General features: G+C 37.6%; 3 protein-coding genes across 4 annotated transcripts; 2 read left to right on the top strand and 1 right to left on the bottom strand.

Moving 5' to 3' along the window:
• Positions 1–1,847: 1,847 nt before the first annotated feature.
• Positions 1,848–4,856, top strand: LOC131798736 (V-type proton ATPase subunit G). Its single transcript, XM_059116403.2, has 3 exons — positions 1,848–1,943; positions 2,928–3,028; positions 4,108–4,856. The coding sequence occupies exons 1-3, from the start codon at positions 1,862–1,864 to the stop codon at positions 4,273–4,275; spliced, it is 351 nt and encodes a 116-aa protein (XP_058972386.1). The 5' UTR covers positions 1,848–1,861; the 3' UTR covers positions 4,276–4,856.
• Positions 4,857–5,796: 940 nt separating this feature from the next.
• Positions 5,797–7,545, bottom strand: LOC131784894 (proline and serine-rich protein 1-like). The gene has a single exon (XM_059101725.2). It carries the CDS (start codon positions 7,387–7,389, stop codon positions 6,598–6,600), a length of 792 nt encoding a protein of 263 aa, XP_058957708.2. The 5' UTR covers positions 7,390–7,545; the 3' UTR covers positions 5,797–6,597.
• On the top strand, positions 7,499–21,689 carry LOC131798733 (ATP-dependent DNA helicase Q5). Of its 2 annotated transcripts, XM_059116401.2 has the most exons (23): positions 7,499–7,920; positions 9,212–9,770; positions 9,967–10,054; positions 10,557–10,653; positions 11,275–11,386; positions 11,842–11,949; positions 12,162–12,216; positions 13,020–13,102; positions 13,251–13,299; positions 13,865–14,052; positions 14,588–14,696; positions 15,455–15,494; positions 15,848–15,909; positions 16,098–16,180; positions 16,706–16,805; positions 17,185–17,304; positions 17,913–17,972; positions 18,582–18,635; positions 19,085–19,134; positions 19,601–19,742; positions 19,917–20,351; positions 20,915–20,987; positions 21,379–21,689. In XM_059116401.2, the coding sequence occupies exons 1-23, from the start codon at positions 7,821–7,823 to the stop codon at positions 21,489–21,491; spliced, it is 2,880 nt and encodes a 959-aa protein (XP_058972384.2). In that variant the 5' UTR covers positions 7,499–7,820; the 3' UTR covers positions 21,492–21,689. The 2 variants fall into 2 exon arrangements, with proteins under 2 accessions (XP_058972384.2, XP_066020993.1); XM_066164896.1 differs by lacking the exons at positions 7,499–7,920; positions 9,212–9,770 and having other exon boundaries at positions 10,035–10,070.

The raw sequence follows: 21,689 nt of genomic DNA, 5'->3' as shown, positions 1-21,689 counted from the left end.
CGCCATCATGCAGAATTTTTACGAAAATAAATGGAAAAGTTCGTAGATATCTGCAAAAGGCAACAAAAGTAGAGAGAAGGAAAAACTGAGATTATACATTCTCAAACTTTTTTTGATCACGGGTATTCTCTTGATTTACCATGTTCTTTCGAGGTTTACTGAAAAAGAAATATAATACGCTTTTGAACGCCATGAGTTACTGGCTTCTGTGTATCCTGTGAGTAGGCTATACACAACCCCTCGCAGACCTCTCGCACGCTCGCACGCTGGTATTGCTCCCCGCCTCCAAACTAGCAATCTTTGTTGCTTCTAATGAGAGGCTAATCAAAGGTTAGCTTTTATATTTGTTCATAGCCTGTGTGAGAGAGCTTAGTTCTAAAAAAGCCTTAAAGATCAGTGTCAAGCCCCTTCCTAATAATCTCAAATTTTTCGCATTTGCAAACATAGGACCACTGTGTTTCCATTATCAGGTCATGGGAAGGCCCTCGGTTGGTTTTCCTTAGCATCCGTTTAATAATAATAATAATAATAATAATAATAATAATAATAATAATAATAATAATAAATTTATACAAGAGGCGATCTCACAATTGGTTTCCAGAACGGCCCTGTAGAGAATATTATAACTTATAGGTTGCCAGACATAGTGTGATGCTACTCTAGTTTGCAGATTTAATGAATGTAACCAAAGAAGTTACAATTCATAGACCCAACGTTTCGACACTCCTGTCTAGTGCCTTCATCAGGGGTGATCTAAATGCTGCAACAAGAGGTCCTTTTATATGATCACTAATTAGCGGCCTTTTTTTCTGACGAGGTGTAGCCACAACGTTAAAGTTGCTCATAAACCTTTTCAGACTTTGGGGCATATTTTCGCCAAACCTAAGGCTCCTGTCACGAAAGAACAACGAACCGACGCCATTCATTCTATTCCTTGCAATGACTGTGACAACGAATACATCGGACAGACCAAACGCCAGTTTGGTACACGGTTAAAAGAGCACCAAAAAGCGGTTTTTCTTTGCAAAAAGGAAAATTCAGCTTTATCGGAGCATACATGCTTAACCAACCATACAATTGGGTGGGATAATTCTTAAATTATTACCACTAATCGGCGTTACCACCAGCGCCTTTGTTTGGAGGCTTGGCATATTAACTCCGCCCACGCTCCTTTAAATCGTGACGATGGCGGTTTGCTTCCTGATGCCTATTTACACCTCGTCAGAAAAAAAAGGCCGCTAATTAGTGATCATATAAAAGGACCTCTTGTTGCAGCGTTTAGATAACTCCTGATGAAGGCACTAGACAGGAGTGTCGAAAAGTTGGGTCTATGAATTGTAACTTCTTTGGTTACATTCATTAAATCTGCAAACCAGAGTAGCATCAAACTATGTCTGATTGTCCAGTCCACCTGGTTGCCATGTGAATTTTAATATATTTTATAGGTTGCCTTTTAAGGATGCCACGGAATTTTCCTGAAAAATAAGTTTCACAACCGAACTGCATTCCCTCTTTTCTTCTGTGATTTGTCTCCAGTCTATTAAAAAACCTATCACATGCTAGATAAGTGCGAACGACATAAGATTCCTCCCAAGTGTAGATGAGGCCTATGATTTATCAGTAGTTAGGGCTACTAATTTCCCTTACGGTAACATGAATTCAATTTTGTTTGTATACAAAAACGGACGGAGTCTTCCAAAACAATCTGTTTCCAGCGAGATTAAGCAACAGGATCAAACTTGACTATCAAATGTAGAGTTGAAGACTACAGACTGGAACTCAGAAAACGAAACCAATCCCGTACCCTCCCTACTTAGTAACATTTTCTAGACTCACATGACATCTCTGTAAGATTTTCAAGATGGCGTCGCAATCTCAAGGAATTCAACAACTGTTACAGGCAGAGAAAAAGGCTGAGACCATGGTGTCTGAAGCTCGAAAACGTAAGAAAATACATTTAAATATCTCTTTTAATATATTTTATCAAAATTTTTAAAGAAAAAGGCAAAAAATACAAATATTGCCGCAAACCAGTGATGACGGAAGATGGTAAACCATCAGCCCAAGGCACAGTGGTTGTTTTTAAACTTGTGTTTTAGCAAGTGGTGCTACAGATTATGGAGCCATTTTTGAATAGGGTTAACTTTTTAATAAGTTTTTTTCAATTCAGGGTGATAAAGAGATTTCAAAAGTTAGGTTTACATGATCTTGGCCGCAGTTCTAATTTTGGCTCGAAAGTTACCCTCACTGAACGAGCTTTGTATTCTGTGATAATTTGGTTTTATCATCTGAGTCGACAGTGTAACATGGCCATCGTAAATAATTTCTAAAGCTGACGTTTCGAGCCTTAGCTCTTCGTCAGAGCTACTGAGGTAGCGATCTGATTCAGTTATGGTAAAATATTTCCCATGCTTGAAAAGATAACTGGCTGATTTTTCTGTCATTAAAACTCTCCCCAAATTTTGCTCGTGTTTCGCTTCACCACATCTCCGTTTTAAGTAGAAAATGGTCTTGTTCTCTATGCATAGCACAGTTTTTACATTGTATGTAGCTGTCCTAAAGTCAAATAATAATTATTTGTATTGAGGCCTCCAACATTTACATGTAGGTAGTGAAACTCCCTCTTATGGTTTCATGATTTGTATATTTTTCAATTTATTTAGGATTCTAGAAATTTTCTTAAGACATCAGTGTTTCCCACAATAAGAAATGTTGAGAATAATGAAATCCTTGAAATGGGAGTAAACCTATGTCATGAAGTGTTTGGGTGAAAACTTTGAATCAATTTAGGAAACAAAGAAATTGAAACTTTAGCAACCTCTTGATTAGGGTCTCCCATCTTCCAAAATTTAGCTAAGCTTGAGCATTTTTGAACCTATTTCATTAAATCTGTCCCACTGCAAAATATTATATTTATTTCCTGTCAGGTAAGACTAGAAAGTTGAAAGAGGCTAAAGAAGAAGCACAGGCTGAAATCAGGACTTACCGCGGAGAACGTGAAAAACAGTTTCTGAATTATCAACAAGAGGTACTTCGATGTGTTTATTTTTCTTTTGTGCAAGCTGTAACACTTACACAAAATACAGATACAATTAGCAATGTGCTGTAGTGAGAATTGTTAAGATCTTATTTGTGATATTTCTTAAAACAAAGTTCCATGTTAGAAAATAGCCAAAATGCAGGTTTTGAGTTTTTCATAGTGCAAGCAAGTACTATCAATTGTTTTATTTTTTTAAAACTTTTCATGTTCATTTGAGAGAGTGGAGGGAAACTAACATGAATGGCAAGGTGTTCACTAAGAACTGGAGATAACCGATTTCCCAATTCCATGAGAAAAAATTATCTGGCTACATTTTAATCTTTAATTTACCCTTAGTGACCAAAACAGACTTTCTCCTTACAATATCTACACAATATCAAGCAAACAATTGATAAGAATAAAGAAAAATATCAGTTAGGGATTATTAGCTGGTGTAATACTGAATTCTGCAAACTAATATTATAAGACAAATGAATAAAGGGGGTAAGTTTCTAAAGAAACTGTGGTGTTGTGTTGGTGGGAGAGTATAACAAGGTAATTTAGTGTTAACAACTGAGTTGATAACATAAATTGCCACTGTCAAGAGTTTCATAGCTGACGTTTTGAGCATTAGCCCTTCTTCAGAGTGAATGGAGAAATTGTGGGTTGTGTGCGAGTGTTTATATGCAGAAAATGGAGCTTTGCTATTAGTGGGAATATGGTGACTAAAAAACAAGACTAACTTAATCAAATGAAAAGCAATAATTGTTACTATGGGGATTGAGAGTGCAGATTTGGAATGTTGGGAGTGAGAGGGTTAATGGACCAAGCTGTTCTTATTGAGACATGGAGTGGTTATGTAATATATTTTCCTGATGCTTTTCACCAATTTCCTGTCTTTACATTTTTTAACTTAACCTTGAATACAGTGATTGAATATCTAAATAAGTGCAAAATATCAATGCTTTTTTTTTTAATACAAATAATTCCAAACAACTGAACATGAATTTCCATCTTTGTGGATTAGCTATTTGAAGGCCTTGTGTTACTTATGAAATTCAACACATTTGATGCAATTTTTTCAACAGCACATGGGGTCCAAAGATGATTTTCAAGCTAAAATCGAGGAACAGACAAATGTGAGACTTGACCAAATCAGTGAAAGTGTGAAGAAAAACAAGGAGGAGGTTATTCAGAGGCTTTTAACTCTTGTATATGACATCAAACCTGAACTGCACCAGAATCTGAGGACATAAGCTCTGATGATAAAATTTGGCAAGAACTTTGCAAAGAATAATGATTAATATTGTATTATGTTCCAAGATGTAGGAATATGTAATTGAGTGAATGAGTGTTTGTCTTTTCCTGTGGACAATGTATTAGCTATGATTTATCCTGCAAGTTACAGAAGAATGGGTTTTCAGTTTGGCAAAATGTTGCTTCATTTGAAAATTTGTGGATGAAAATACTGGCAAGAAATATGCCATAATTATATAATGAAGGTATTTGATTGTTGTTAGCTATGATTTGAACATTGTGAGGTATTTGCAAGTAGGAAATTAAAAGGAAAAATAATAATATACACCTAAGCAGATCCTGAAGTTAGTACTTTCTCTGAAGATTCAGCTCTATTTCATTTCCTCTTCTTAGAGAATTTGAGAACTGATATCCCTGTCTTTCCGTAAAGGTTACCATTAAATAGGAGAGGCCTTAATGTCAATGTAAACGTATACATGTACCTCTTTAGTAAATATTGTTTCCAGGTAAGCCATCACCTCCAGCTGATTCTGTACTTTGTAGTTGATGCTATTACAATAAAACTACATATTATGATCAACGGTAGTTTTATGCCTGCTATCCTATGTTACATTCAGTTTGGGAACATTAATGTCTCACATGACCACATATTTTTGAGGCAATTTCTCCGTAAAAATTTTTATTGTTTGTTGTACACTGAAGTAGGGTTTTGCACAGTATTGATGTCCTATCCTTCTCAATTTAACTAGCATTGTTAATTGCAGACAATCCAGTCCACCTGTACAGGAAAGTCAGTTTCACTGATTCTTCAATTATTTAATTTTTCCAGTGATTTGTTCAACTTGTTCACAAGTGTGATGTTTTTCAAACTTAAACCAACCCCACCATTTTGTTTTGCAGAAAGGAAATGATATGTTTAGTAAATATGTAAGTGACTCACAAAAACAGATAAAAGGAACTTAAGTTTGTTCTCTATAACCCACCACCTTCATTGATTCTTAAGTAAGGGCACCAATTTGATGGTAATTAAAGATTACTTTACATGGCGGCCTTCCTGCTCACACCTTTATTGCTCTTCTTTTTTCTTTGACCCTCAAAAACTATAGACAAGTAATTATTTTGTATTGTATGAGAGTTGGATGAAAGCAACAACATGAAGTCTAAGGTAGGGATGGCAAATTTATGTGTTTGCTCACAGCTTCCTCCTCAAGCCAATAGAACAATCTTGGCGGGTTTTTACGTGAACTCCAATTTTGATGCGCATGTACTTGTTGAATTGTGTGCCTCAGGCTACATGAAAACATCAAAGTGGGACAAAGCAAAATCTTTGTAACCCAAATGGATAATTGATACTCTTAGGATACCATTGAGGAACAAGAATATTTGTTACTGACCTCAAAATATTTTTCAGCAACAGAGTTCAGTTATTATTTTATCTTCCAATTACTGAAGAGTGGGTTTTGGAATTATTTGCAGGGAATCATTTGCTTAAAGTTTAGGGTATGCATCAAATGATAGAGAAGATTCTTGCTCTTGAAATTGTTTCACTTATTTGCCTCTTTATTTACCTATACTCTTCAAAAGACAAGACAAGAATCCTTTTGTTATACATATATTTGATTTGTGATTCTAGAAAAAAAAGGTTGCCATAAACTGCAAATATCCTAATAACATTCCATAGAGATGTTAAAAAGAAATACTGATTAGGAACAAACATACCCCCACCTACAAAAGAATGAACTAAGACAACAAAAACCTTTAAGTAATCTAAATTTTTAAACTTAAATTGATGATGTCTCTTAGAAACAACAATGACCAGAGACCCTGTTGTGGTTCTAGCTTAATAGTACAATCTATCATTGTGTGGAACTCTACCATAATTAAAAATGGTAATCTTTATAGTCCCTATACTCCAAATTCCAAGTAAGTATAATTTTACAGCTGTACTGTATAACCTGTACTACAATATATCGTTAGTCTATAGACTACAGTGTCGCTATGGAATAAGCTGGGGTCTGCTGAGCTATTTAATAGAAGTCAAGTAAAAGCAATATAGTGCCTAATCAAGTTATATATCATTCTTATAGTGCAAAGATGGAACAGGAAATAACTTACTGCTTTTCTAACTAGGAAGGGCAAAATGTTTCTTTGATTCTATCTAGTGTGAATAACATAAAAAGGTTTTGTACATAGAAAATTAGCCAACCAGTCCATTAGTACTTGTTGTTTCCAAGAGAAATATGAAATTTTTCTTCAAAGAATACATCTTTACTTTAAAGAAAAATCAGAGCAATTTTTCTCCACCAAAGTCACTACTGTCTTCACTTCCATTGTTGGGTTGGATATCCTCCAGGATGATATGGAGGTGGTGCCTGTCCCATGGGGTAAGAACCATGTGGGTAATGCTGGTACCCTGGTGCTGCTTGTGGAATGGTTGTCACTGTCGCACCTGGTGGGACATTCAAAATCTGCACCCCTGGCCCTGGAGGTGTGACATAGGTAGTGGCTGTTGTTTGGTATGCAACTGGCCGCTGTACAACAACAGCACCAGGACGTGAAGGCCGACCAAACAAGGCACCACAAGCACTGTCAACTACAGATGCAACACCACTTACTGCACCGTCAACAGCTCTGTAAAGTGGGTCGTTGGGATCCACACTCGGCTTAGGTCTACCGTATGGATAAGGATTGCCTGCTACAGCGGGGTTCACAAAGGCAGGCGGTTGTGGAGGAGGCATACTTGCCCTCCTTTGCATAATAACGCTGACTCGCTGCCGATCTTTCATGAAGGAAAATACGTCGTTAAAAACAAGAAAGTTCAGTGGATCGGTGACTTGTACAACGACCAGCTCTAGCGCCTGAATCTTGTTTTTGTCGAAGGAAAAAGCCCTCAGAATCGACGTTACGCTGGCACACGTCGCTGGCAACATTTTCCCAACACAAGCTTGCAGTCCTCTAAGGCGATCATCGTCAAAACCGAACTCTCTCATCAGTTCTCCGACTTGCTCTGCGTAGAAATATCCTTGAGCATAAGCAATTGCTTTCACTTTATCGTCTTTGAAAGGAAGGCGTTGAACCTCTCCTTTCACCATTCCAAAAGATGTAGGATCCATCTCACGATATCTTAAGAACCTGACTTTAGAACAGGAGCAAATAAACAGCGGTACTGGGAGAGATTTATCAATCTACGCTGTGGAATCTGTTCTATATAGTAGCTTAATAGAACAATCTCTATATTCTTATCAGTGATTCCGCGAAAATATGCTTACATCATCATCTACTTTTAGCACATACGCAGCTGAAACACTCACAATAAGTTACAAACCATACCAACACATGCTATTTTGGCCGCGCCTTGTAAACTCAGGTCAAGAGCGTGGGGCCTTGTATTGTGTCACTTCCTCGTCATCGCTTGGGTTCCTCTTCGTAAATTAATCGGAAACCGAAAGTCAAACGAAGATTTAAAAACATGGTTGGACGTGTAATGGCTCGACTGTGATTATATCATGAAACTCTAGTATGTGGAACTTGTTGCTGGGACAGTATGGAAACTCAAGCTCTGACGAAATGTTTGAAGACTGTTTTTAAGCATAGTGATTTCAAATCAAAACTCCAAAAAGAAGCGATAGAATGTCTTTGTGAAGGCAAGCCACTTTTATAGCCAAGTCTATCATATTAATTTTAAAAAGCCCGTGATATTATTTATTGAAGATAAATTTAAAACATTCTTAAATTAGCAAGACTCCGAAGTGATCAGGTCTGTATCATACTTAATTCCAAATGACAGATTTGTTGTCATCTGGCAGCTTCTGTAACAGCAGGAGTATGCAATAATTAACTGAGTGGCATTTAAAAATTTTAGAAAGTTTGTGTAGAAGACAGGTTTCAAATTCTCGCTGAAGACTCGTTCATTTCGGAGATTAATTTTTGCATGATTACACCCATAGAAATCTGATCATTTGTCATTATATCTTATACTTGGAGATGTAAAATATGTAGTTTTCTGTCTGTTAGTATTTGTGCATGTTAATTCGTTTAAATTTATGAAGCATTGGGATTTATGTAATGCTATATTTAACAATCATTCGCCAAAGAGGAGGTGAATAGTAGTGGATTAATACCGAGAGGTGACGTGGTGAATTAAATATCCACTACTCACACTGATGTTCACATAATTGTTTTAGTATACATCACACAGATACCAAAAAATTACCTTATTTCTTTCAATACATAAGGAAATGGTAGGAAATTAAACTCTTTACACATGACTTTGTCTCATTAGCTGTTCAGAAGTTGATAATACTTGCTATTCACTTCTGAACTAGAAAGTAGATTATTCAATTGTGTGGTATATACTAAATTATATTATTATGTCATTCTTAAGACTGGGGCCAGATAATTCTGCAACATATATAGTGTATCGACCTGTGCAAACAAATGTTTTATTTCAGTTATGAGTCCAGAGTAATCAAGGATTGGGTTAGGTTTAAATTACAAGGCCCTGTAATTGGTCTGGAAAACTTCCCCAACCCTCTCAACCAATCAAATGCAAACAAAGACCAATGGCAACTTGAAATCACTGGCATGCTCTACTGTTAGAACACATTAAGGATTAAATTACAAGGACAGAGGTTACCAGGACAATTTTCTTCATATGCTATATCATGCAGAATTTTTGTAACAAGAGAAATTTATTGAGAAATTTATTTTTTAGCCTCTACACAAGTACAAAAATCTAACGCCGGCTCTAAATAATAATGACTGCAATATTCTACAAAGAATCAAAGGAAGAGATCATATATTTTGATAATTTTTTTTTTCAAATGTTTATTTTTGGCCAAATAGATACATTCGAGTGGAAGTTGTTCATGTAGAATTAAATTGGAAATTTCCATTTTTGGACTTCATTGTAAAAAAATATCTTTTTTCAAACAGGAAAACAAGATGTTTTTGTGTCCATGCCTACTGGATCAGGAAAGTCACTTTGCTATCAACTTCCAGCAGTTGTGGCAGAGGGAATAACAGTTGTCTTTTCTCCTCTGATTGCCCTGATTCAGGATCAAGTATCACACTTAAAATCACTCTCTATCAAAGCTGAAACACTTAACTCAAAACTTTCAGCTACTGAGAGAAAGAAGGTGTATTCAGAAATTTATAAACTGAAGCCTTTGATCAAGCTTTTGTACATCACTCCCGAACTTGCAGCAACACCTGGATTTCAGAAAGTGTTAAGCTCTCTGCACAAGAGGAAGCTTTTGTCATACTTTGTTGTGGATGAAGCACATTGTGTGTCACAGTGGGGACATGACTTCAGGCCTGATTACCTGAAGCTTGGTTCATTGCGAGGACAGTTTAGTGATGTGCATTGGATTGCCCTCACAGCGACTGCTACACCTCATGTCCAAGAAGATGTGCTCTCCTCTCTCCAGCTCCACAAACCCACGGCAATTTTCAAGACTTCTTGCTTTCGGCCAAATTTGTTTTATGATGTTTGGTATGTAGAACCAACCATTGGAATTTAAGAGCTCTGATCCTTGTAAATTTAAAAAGTTACAACTTTTCCTTTTAGCTAAAAGAAAGTTTCCATATCAAATCTCTTTCTAACTGAATTATTTCTGATACATTTGTGCTTTAGGATATTAATTGTGCAATGGCTGTTTCTTGTAATAAGTTTTTTTTTGCATTTAAAGTTTCAAAGAACTTCTTGATGATCCATATGCTGACCTAAAGGGTTTTGTTGAGTCAGCATTATCAGAACAGGACAACAGTGGAGATGGGTAAAGGTGATTTCCAAGTAATGTTATTACACACTTCTCCTCCAAACTAATGTGGTGAAACTTTTCAGACTGAATGTACTCTTTCTTGTAATCCTTGCCAATAGGCCTCTCTCTATTAATAATTCTACTCTTCCACCTCCTCCTCCCTTTTCCCACAAAAAATGAAAAAAAGTTATAGACTTATTGCTATTAATTTGGGTTTTAGTGGCATCACAGTACAAATTGTATTTTGTATTTGAACGCCTGTATAGGTTTTTGATTTACACACTCTGTGTTTTCAACAAAAGACTGAAATGTGTAGTGTGTATGGTTCAATATGGGTGGCAATTTTGAAAATAGTTAATGACTCCCATTTAGGCTCCCAGAGAATTTTGATTAGCCATCCTCCACCCTATTAAGCTGTCCATCTGTGGCCTTGGAAATAAGTAAGCTCTGCCTCTCTCTAGGAGCTTGTCAAATCTGATATCTAATCTCCTCTTCCATTTATTGACTTTATCCTTTAGGGTAGTGGTATTATTTACTGTCGTACTCGTGACGCCTGTCAAGAAGTGGCTTCAAGGCTGAGTAGAAAGGGACTCTCTGCAAAAGCTTATCATGCAGGTATGGCTGTACCAGTTTGTTTTAAGTGTAAAATACAGTATTAGTAAATTTTTATTGATTCTGAGGTACATGCCAAATACCCTAAATGAGCACACACGTGTCATTTTCCCTAACCAGCTGTCATCCTTAATGCCAGAAATACTTTAATTCTATATCGCTGTTATTGGGTTGGAGGCCTAAAACTCTTGCACACAGGCTGAGTGGCTTGCATGGCTGGAGTGTATCTCAGTTTCCATATTGAGTGAGGTGACTTGGACTATTGTTTCTCTCCCTGCATTGGATGCTTGTTTAAGAATGTTACCCTTAGAATTTCATTAGGTTTCACTGATAGTTTACCAGTATGAGTATATGAATAAATCTTTGGTAGGTGGATAGGGCAGTGTGTTTTGTTAACACTAGCTCATCTGTTGGATAGTCTTTTATTTGTTGGATAATGTCATTCTCCACCCTTTGATTAACAGAGCCCTTGATGGGTGCAATCAATGTAGCATTGCATGAGTTTGTTTCCCCATCTTTCACTTCAATTCAGATTCTTTTTTATTTCTAAAATTTCCTGAGTATGTTTCTATAAAGCGTGATCTTTGGCACTGGCACAGATTGTAATGCAAGTGTTTGATACAGGTTTGAAACCAGCTAAACGAGATGAGGTCCAGCAAGAGTGGATGGATGGAAAAGTTTCAGTTATTGTGGCTACTATAAGTTTTGGTATGGGAGTTGACAAATCTTCTGTGAGGTAAATAATCTTTTTCTAGACAAGTGTATTGGTTATATACTCTATTAGCCTTAATTCTAAGTGGCAATCACAGGTTTTATTTAAATTTTGTTTTCTTAAATGTCAAGAGATGATATTCTGACTGGAAGCTTGTAGGAAAGGGGAGAAGGTACCATTGAAGGTTACTTGAAATTTGGACAGTGAGACAGTGGTTATAAGGTTTTCATATTTTAGTGGTAAACATTACTACAGAAAATGCATAATTTTGTAAACATGTTTAGCAACAATTTTGTCTTACCTTACATGAAGACATTAAGATGACATGCATTGATCATTTTTTTATTACCATGCACCTGGGGCATTGCCTTTTCTCGTTGTAAATTGTATTGTTTGTAATTTTTTCTTCTCTACTAAGAGACACCTTCTTATTTTCAGTTACAGCTCATCAACTTTTTGTCTTTTTGTCACTATTCCAGATTTGTTGTGCACTGGACATTGCCACAGTCAATGGAGGGGTACTACCAAGAGTCAGGTAGAGCTGGAAGGGATGGAAAACCTTCCTTCTGCAGATTATATTATTCCAAGTGAGTCAGAGTGGTTTGTGATGTTTCCTGTGTGTTCAATGAAAATCTTTATAATTTTGTCTTACCTCTACTGTTAATTACCTATCACCTTTTGTACTATTAAAAGCATTTCATGATATCCTTATTAATGAAGTAAGTCTCTCAGAAGAACTGGTAGTGATTGTTACAAGGAAATTGATTGGAATTTCATTTATTTTTGCCCCTGATTTCAGGCTTGAAAGGGATCAAGTATTTTTTCTCATCAAAAAGGGAATCAAGGAAAAGAAGGTAGAGGTTTAGATCTCAGATTGCATAGTATTCCTCAAAGAGTACAAGATTAATGGGACAAAAATGTTCCCAAAGTACAACCTGTAATTGCAGTTCTGCCCGCAATTGAAAACTTTCAAACTTCATTGTGCTCGTAGTTTTGAAGTTGGAAAGTGATGTACATGTTCCTTAAAATTTGATGGTGATTGAAGATTTCCCTGTTTGAAAGGTTATTTTTTATAATCCACAACTGGAGGAGTATGTCAGGATTTATTAAACATTACACAGAGGCACGCTGTAGTTATCAGGCTCGCTGTTCACGCATTTGATAATTGTTGACAAACTTGTGGATTAGATGCGTTTAGGTTTGTGCTAGGGCTAAGGGTTCTACACATTGCCAAAGCTTATCTCATGTTTGCACATGGTCATTGCGAAGAACGACTCTCTGAAAAAACCTTTTGGCCAACAATTATCTTTTGAAAAAATAATGCAACTAGGAGGGTAAATACTCTTTCTGGATGGGTTCCTTGTCTATCACAAGCTGTTTCCGTTACGATTTGCCATTAGTTTACTGCTTCCAATTTGTTATCCTTGTAAGATAGAGGTAATGTAAGGGTAACGTGTCTTGCTCAATCGCCCGAGAAATCAGTATGCTACAACCATGTGGAATAGGCCAAGAGCAGTTCCCTCTGTCCATACTAAATGTCACTCTGCACGAGTCCAACCAAATTCGATACTTTGCGCAACATGACTTAATAGCATAGCTTTTTCTGTACGTGGGGCGCAAGGTAAACTTTTCTAAATGGCAGTTTGTTTTCTTGTAGCAAAGTGCTTTGTCTAGTGGAAGGAAGGATGAAGCAGTCCAGTCTAGTTACGAGGCAATTGTAAAATATTGCGAACAACCCAGGTAGGGACAATGATATTTTAGTGGTTCCTCTGCGTTAGTGCTTGTTAACTCTCAACATCTCTGACCGAGAGAAAGTTTATGACAATAGTTAGTATTTTTTTACGGTGTAAGAATTTGATTTAAAATGTTCATTGCCTTTATATTCCAGCTGTAGACACGCTACGATTGCGTCTTATTTTGGAGACAGCAAACCAAAGGTTCGTCTAAGTACAGCGTACTAAGTGTTTTGTTTGTTTTGTTCGCTTGTTTATTTCTTTGTTTGTTTTTCGAAGCGTACTTGATGCTCACTAAAATACGCAATTGTTAAGAGGAGAATCTGGTGGATGCTCACCCCTCTCGGATTTGTGAGTGTAGGTGGCCGAGAATCAACCAATGGATCTCGGCATCTCAAAGTTAGTGTGGAGTATCGTTGAGAAGGATGTTACATTTCTTCAAAGTATTGTGTGCGTAGGCGTTCATGAGCTAGTCAACGTAGATCGCGGTTTGATTAAGAGTGTTTAAACCGGAGCCCAACAGCCAATCAGAACCAAAGAGAATTCATAATAAAGCTCAAGCGCGGGAAAGCGCAAGTGATAAAGTCGCGACTAGTTTTACTCTTCCGTTTGATTGGTTGAGGGGTCACGTGAGTTTCGAAACCATCACAGAGCTTTTTAAAGCGAAACCAAAGCGATTATGGTGGGCCTGTAGCGTTTGGAAAACCATGCTTAACCCTTGCCATGTTACCCTTTTTCAAAATGGAGTTCCTCGTCTCTTTATTTACAGTGTCCCAAAGGCTGTGACTACTGTAAAGATCCTGATGCAGTAGACAATCTTGTGGATCACTGGCGCCGCGGAGTTATAGCTGTTCGCAACAGGAACGTGACGGCTGGAAGAACGTACATTGCTTATGGTCTGTCGAGCGGAGAAGATGATGAGCTTTATGGAGGAGGAAAGTGGGGATACGACAGAAAGTAAGAATATATAACATATGTGAGACATGAGGTTTGAACTCTTCCAAGTCCAAACAGTAGTTACAGTGAAATTTTAAGAAAAATTCAAAGTGAAACTTTGATAGGTCGTAGAGAAATAAATTAATGTATATTCAAACGAAGTGTAGTCCGCAGTTTCAATAGATGCAACTTTTAATTAGTGTTGGCTCTGGAGCAAAATGGTTGAGGCCTTTTGAGATGGTAAACACGCTGGGTTCTAATGGCTTATTAGTATTCTTAAGAAAAATGACCGTAGATGCTTTACCAGTGATTTCTTTGAGACGATTTATGGTGTTTCATCGTGCGAAAAGGAGTACCTGCTGAAAGTAACAACCAGTAGCTTACGCCGTTTAAAATTCTAATTATTTCTATCTGTCGCCGGGGTAGATTTATCTTTTGCCACTGGTAAGGCAGTGGTGCTGAGTTGAGAGGGAGTAACGTATTGTTCTGTTACTTCTTCGCTGTTACGGAGCGCACTCGAATAGTCCTGTGATATCTTGATGCTTGGAATTTCCAGGGTATTTGAAGACGAAGACAATGATGATGATAGCGGTGCAGGAGCCAGTGAGGAGGAACGTGCTTTCCGATGTAAATTGATCGCGGATGAGTTCAGGAAACGTCGCAGGGTAATGTTAACGATGAAGACGCAGTTACGTTACCAACACGAAAGATACTTTTCAACAAAAAAACTTGTGCGCTTTAAGAACGCTTTTCAATTGCGTGTGTAAAGCGAAAACCAATGTACTCACAGCGGTCAATCAGAGCAAAGGAATTACTCACAAGGTGACAGAGGGAGCTAAAAGTAAATACAAGCCAATTGTCTGAGTTGCGGAAAAACGAAAGTAACCAGGTCGCGATTGGATTAAGTTTTGCATTTGGTTATTTGAGAGGGTGACGCGAGTTTTCTTGACCAATCAATCACTAGGCAAAGTGGAGCAAAATCCAAATAATCCAGGAGCAAAACAGAGCACAGCAATCTAGACCAATCTGGCCTGAAAGGTTGAAATATGGTGGTACGATACTTGAAAACGTTCTTCTATGCGCAGTCAACGTCCCACAATGATAGCACTTGCGTTAACTTATCATTCGAGGAAAGACGTAGTTTCTCGCAAAGTCTTAACTCTCGTTTGGAAGTTCTTATTTCTTTTGAGGTAAAGATTTTTTTCTAGCAAAACCTGGCGTCTCCTTTTTTTTACCTCCACTGTATTTTTAGTTTAGCTTCGTCGCTAAATAAATACTAGCTGTCTTAATCTCCAAAGAAGAGAAAAATTACAGCCTCAGACTCACAGTTGTGTAATAAAAACATGTAGTATTCAGCTATTTTTAGTAAGTGCAAAGTTCAGCATCAAAATTCATTCTTAATCTCTCTTCTTTACTTGTGCAGGGACAGCCTCAGTTCCCTTCGATCAGTCACCAATCACCTAGTAAGTTTAATAATAAATTCTTTGGAGTTAAAAGATCGTAGTTTCCTAATAAAAAAGCAAACCAGAGCTATTTTCGCAGAAAATGCAGGATTGCAGTTATTTCTCAGATGGAATCGTAAAAATCTCGCATTCATGGGAATACCTTTGTTAAGCTGGATCTGTACCTTTCAAGAAGAATTTCAATCATGGATGCTTGTGATTTGAGTTCGGTTGTTGCGTGCTTGCGACAAAGCACCAAAAAATATGGCAGACCTGACTGACGGAAGGGCGCTAATCAAATACCCTCTATTAAAAAATCCTGGTCATGCCCTTGCAGTACCAACCATATTGTTTTCGTTTTTCGTTTGCAATAGGTCCTGACTGTCGTCTCAAAGAAGCGACAAATTACTTACATATTCCAAAGCTCTCCGTCCAGGTAGGATTGTAAAGTCTGGGTAAATCTCATCATCGTGTAGAACTTGTCTCAAAAAAAGCTTCTTCCGGCTCTGCTCTCTCCATGTCGGGAAGCAGTGTGGCCGTCAGCTTTTGAGGCGGACGAGCTCTTTAGACCAAGAAATTGTCAACCCTTTGTATGCACTCACTATATCCCTATTTTTGTTTCAGGTGAGAGAACATTGTTTCGGTCTGTTGGACGAAGCAATGAAAGCAAATATAAATCAATGTACCAAAATGGACAATTCTGCAAGGTATGCCTAAATACGATCACGAATTTGTTCTGTTACTAAACAAACTTGTAGTCTTGCATGGGTAACAGCCTTAGAGTTTCAAAACTTGTCCTAACCACATCACTTTGTGCACTTAGCTTGTAAGTTAAGATGGCGTCGAGTTGTGTTGTGTCAATTACCTCACATGTCGAAAAAGAAAAAGGAAAAATCACGCAAATCTGCGAGAAGGATTTTCTCTTACAACTTACCTGATGCTGAAAAAAATTAATCGAAAAAGTAAAAAACGACAAACATTTATGTCCCAGCGTTTCTTGTTGCATCAAACCGGTTGCGCAAAGAAGACGACGAAGTTTCCTTGACTTCTGGTGACAGCTCTATGAGTGACAGAAATGGCAGCTTGCTTTCACTGCGCTCTCTGTGCAGTACAATCGAGAAACACAATCACAGTCACAGCCGTTTTTTGGGCCGACAACCCGAACAGCAACTGCGACGTAGACGAGATATTGATATGCTTAACTTTTTCCCTTTTATTTTTGTCCTCTTAAGGTTATTGTTTGAGATGGAGTCCACTCTGGTTGACATTGAACATACTATCTTCAAGAATAGCAAGACTGATATCGGATACAAAACTACCATGCTTAAAAAGGTACCATGAATTAATGTTCTTAAATCGTGGCCATTTCAGTTTCGGTAGTCATTTCCCTTTCTTATCCAAATTTGATCTTTCTTTTGCCATATTTGGAGTTAGATGCGTTCGATATTAAAAAAAAAAACAAACAAGTTGGGGTAGGTAACTTAGCATCAGCCATACTGTTGCACCGTACTTGGCCATATCGATGTACAAATCAAACTCTTTTGTGGCTAAATTCCTTTTCAATGTAAGCAATATGTTTTTGTTCATTCAGTATTGCTTATGGTCGTATTACGAGTGACTTAGAGTCTTCTCTCTTCCATTTAATAGTCACCAAATGTCCTAGCACTGTAGCGGTTACATTTACTGTGATTGTTGGTTTAATTTAATTTAGGTGAGTGAGGTGAAGTCTAGTTCAAGTAATGGCAGCGTTTTTGTTTGGGATGGAGCCTACTCGAACAGCACAACATCTTCAACTTCAGTCATGGATGAAAAAAACGGAGACTTCGACGAGGTATGTGTCTGTGTTACTACTTCGTCCGATAGGAGTCATCTCTTAAACCACAAACAAAACAATAGGAACAGCCAATCAGAACGATGAACGTATGACAAGGAGCCAATGCGATCTCAAACAAACGATGAAACAAACCGCCTGAAGTGCTGGAAATCAGGATTATCAAATCGCGATTGGTTTTAATATTGCAACTGAGATGGTGGCGGGATTTTTCTGGACCAATCACAGAACAGAGAAAGGCAAAAACCAATGCAATTTCGGACCTCTTTATACCCCATATGTAAAGTTGTCGCAACCATTTTATAGGGAAGAATAACACCCTAGGAAGCATCATTTTTGTCTTTTTAAGCAAAAAACTTGGCGCGTTAATCAGGAGGCAGTGGAGCCCTTTCTTGGTCGGAAAAAAATAAAACCGCGAGGTTCACAATACCTTTTTTGTATTGTATACTGTTTTCACTCCTGCTAAGGACAGTGATCGCACTTTCCAGGACAAAAGATGCTTTTGCGTGGAAAATCCTACTTGTACTCGTCCTAAAATCTGAAGGTCTCCATTACGACCATTTTGTATAAGTGTTACTCTCCGCTCAAATAAATTTTCACTGTTCCAGGAAACAGAGAAGAGGGACAACATGGGATGCACTTCATTTGTGTCTGCACTACAGTTGATGGTAGGTGGAATTTCCATCGCGTATTTCTTTCTTTCTTCGTCGGCATTATTCATATAATAATTCTGAGACCGTCATTTCAAGAATTAGTGCTTCAGTATTGGCGTTGTCACAACAGGCTTGTCCAATTAAAGCACGAAAATCCGTCACCGCTTGATTCATTATTATTCGTTCTAACTACATGCTAGGTCTCTTTCTAACTGGCAGTACTCCATGTCTACTGCAGCTGCAATAATGACACTATTTACAACGGACATTGGTTTTGTTTTAGCACGACTAACGTCTTAATGGTTTTTTTTAGGCTAAATTTAAGCGGTAAAAGTGCCCTAGCAACTGTTTAATTTTACTTCTTCTATGTCACTCAAAAATTGCTTTCAAATATGCAAAACAAAAAAATACTATGATCACCGCCATGTAAAATTTTTCTTTGTAACCTGGCCGCCAACCTGTAAGTCAAGACAGTCTCTCTCCTTTTTTTTTTTTCTTTTTTTTTTTTTTCCTTTTTTTCATCTCTGGCCGATCTGTTGGAACAATTAAAAATCCGTTTAAAAAGATTTAACGGAATTATTTTTATTTCACTTTGAAATTGTTTGTATCTCTCTTTGCACATAGAAATCAAGTGATACCATATCAAAAGAGCCGGCTGAATCCAAACAACCAGTTAAGGTAATTTCCCAACGAATAGCTCCATTGATGCCAAGGAAGCGATAATCAGACAAACCAATTAACAATTATTCGTCAAAGGCTCAGTGAATATTGTTGAGTCTTAGCAGTTTTATCTAATTCAGTCAGAGAGAACTTCACATCTTTCTTTTGTAAAGTGTTTCGCCAAACCCAGTAGCATTTTTTTGTTCTCTTTGAAATGGAATTTTCTTCCATCGCGTTCATCGCTTCCTGGTAACACTGACAAAACGCGAGGCAGCCATTTTGAAATTTAGCGCTCCTGCTATGATCATCTCGCGCGAGGAACGCGCGAGGTGATAATATCGAGGTATGACGAAATCCTCGACCAATCAGGGCGCATGCATCTTTATAATCTCCGGATAATTGTACTAATGGTCTATATTTGCTCTTATTTTATTCTTTTATTTATGTTTTGATGTTGTTTCTTGTAGGCTCCCATTCGTAGAGTGATTCCAACAATAAAGTACTTCTTCGAAATCGGGTAGAGTTAAGACTTATTGTAGTTAGTTAGATTCTAGCGACCGTACGGTTTCTATCAACTTCGTGCAAATGAATTAGAAAAACAAAAGCATTTTGTTGTTGAGACACACCAGCGGGACACCCACAATCACTAAACAGAAACGATCCTAGTGAAATCATCACCACTGGTCACCGTGAACAACCCACCATACTAATTTTTTTAATGTACAAAATTTTCTTCATTAAGGACGATACCCAAACTTGACACTCAGTCTAACTCCGTTAGAGAAAAACCAAAGTATTTCTGCGCGTCACATTGCATTTTAGTCATTTGAGTCTTTTGTACGTCTTTCGCGCGTCTTTCGCGCGTCTTTCGCACTTCAACGAATGCGTATAGTGTGCCTTAACTTGAATTTGAAACTGATGACACGGAATTGTCGCAATGTCATTCGTTTATTTTTATATTCAGTTGTTTATTTTGAATACAGTGGTAATAGTGAAGTCAAAGCAGAACCCTTGCAGCAACCGCAGCAGCCGCCCGAGCAAGAGCCACCAAAATCACGATACGTAGGAAAAAGTGCAAGAAAGTCAGCTAAAAAGCGTAAAAATCACAAACAAGTTGCGTCAGAGGTTGGTGCTCCACTCCCTTGCCTTATTTAAACATTGGTGAACAGTTGGTTGCCCTTTTCGGTTTGGAAAGTAGAGGGTTTTTCCCTCTGACTGCTTGAAATTCAGGCCATCAATTAATCATGTAAATAGCTAATTTTGTTAGTGTTTTTCTGTTTACCATTTACGTTTGAAAAGGGCTTTTGGTGGTTGGAAGATTCACCTCTTCGTAAGAAAACCAGGTTAGAAGATAATCATTCAGAACATCGTAGTAAAACTGAAAATGCTGCGACTTCCAGTGACGTCTTCTTCAGCAAAGCGTCGGAGTTGAAGCCTTTGAAACGCGTCAGCAAAAGTGCCTCGTTCAAGCTCAATGATACAAATTCAGTTCCATGGCAAATGCTTGAAAGTTGTTCACCCAAGGACAGGCTTCCGCTGAACATACGTCCTTCGTTAAAGACAAACACTACGGCCTCTAACGAAGGCGTTCATCAGAAAGGGTCTAGTGATGGCTCGCCACTTGGTATCCATGGTAATGTCTCGCCAGGAGACTCTGTGGGTGTAAAGGATGTAGCGAATGTGGTTGTTAAGTACTTGTCTCCGTACCTCAAACAAGGCTCTATTACCTCCAAGGTAAGTTCCAGCATTACTCCTGAATGTATTTAGTGGAACCGCGAGGGAACTGGGATCAAGACAGAAAAGCCAATTCTCTCTCAAAGCCACCGACGTGAGTTTTTTTTTTCTTTGCCACGCCGAAAAATGGAAAGCACTTAGTTTGTTATTTTTATAAAACCTTTTCAGCGTTCTTGCTATTTAAAATGACTTCTAAGTTATCGATAGAGAATATTTCTTAACCTACTAGTTCTCCTTAATGGATTCACTGTAACCTGCAAACTATTGGTTCGTTACTATTTCTTCAAATCATCCAACAATCAGCTTGTCTCGAAATTTGAATACGATCTTAAACTTTGCCGGGTATTTTTTTTTAGTTATTTTAAACCTGTCCTTCGCTCCAATGACTGACTTAAACTGTATATACCATCTTTTGACTTTTCTGCCTACCCCACACTGTTGAATAGCAACTGCTAGAGAGCAATCTTACAGAAGGCTTTTCATGTTTAGAGCAGCACTATTGGCTGTAGTTTCCAACACATTAATGTTTTCACTATTGTATCTTACGATTTAAATTATAACAGGCCTTGTTTAAGTTTTTGGCTCGCTGCATCACTCACAGACTCATGGGATCTGGCAAAGCGTCTTCTTCTTCAAGTAAGTTCCTACCGATATGCTCACTGTCGGCATTTTCTGCATAGTGTCAATTAGCAGGTACTTCCTTATTTCAACTCTTCCCTCGAAGCCTTGAATGGTTCCCTGGGGTTAGGAGTTTCTCTTTAAATGACAGTTTTCTTGTGTAGCAAAGCACCAAAGAGGTGTGAAGAAAATGTTGTAGAATGCATAAGATTGACACAGATTGCACACGACGACTTGAAAATACAATTTTTTTTTTACAATTTTTGAAAATACAAATCGAACCTTTTTCAGTTTCCCTTGAAGGTTCAAGTTATCAGGAGTCGACTGTATGTCTTACTTGAAGAATGACACCTCACAGCGTTACTTAGTCGTGCTGCATTTAATACTTTACGTGCTTCTCTCTTAAAAGGAAAACAAGAAGTTAAGACGACAGTAAAGAAGTTGTTTGAGGTTTGCAAGAAATTTGAAAAGGAAAGTGACTGGGAGAAATACGTCCGAGCTGAAGAATCTGGCAAGGCATAATGATTAGGAAATTAATTTGAAGAATCTTCATTCATCAGATATTTCTTCTGTCGAAGGAATGTGAAAATATTTTTGTTATTGCAATGGTTGTGTTAAACACTGAATATGACAATTTAAGTCAAACTCATTATTTATATGAAAATTATAAGTAAAATTATTGAATTATAAGAATTGATAAAGTGGAGATTGACATACTGA

The sequence above is a fragment of the Pocillopora verrucosa genome, chromosome 4 (assembly GCF_036669915.1).
Source record: "Pocillopora verrucosa isolate sample1 chromosome 4, ASM3666991v2, whole genome shotgun sequence".
NCBI lineage: Eukaryota > Metazoa > Cnidaria > Anthozoa > Scleractinia > Pocilloporidae > Pocillopora > Pocillopora verrucosa.
This window is presented reverse-complemented; position numbering and strand designations above follow the sequence as displayed.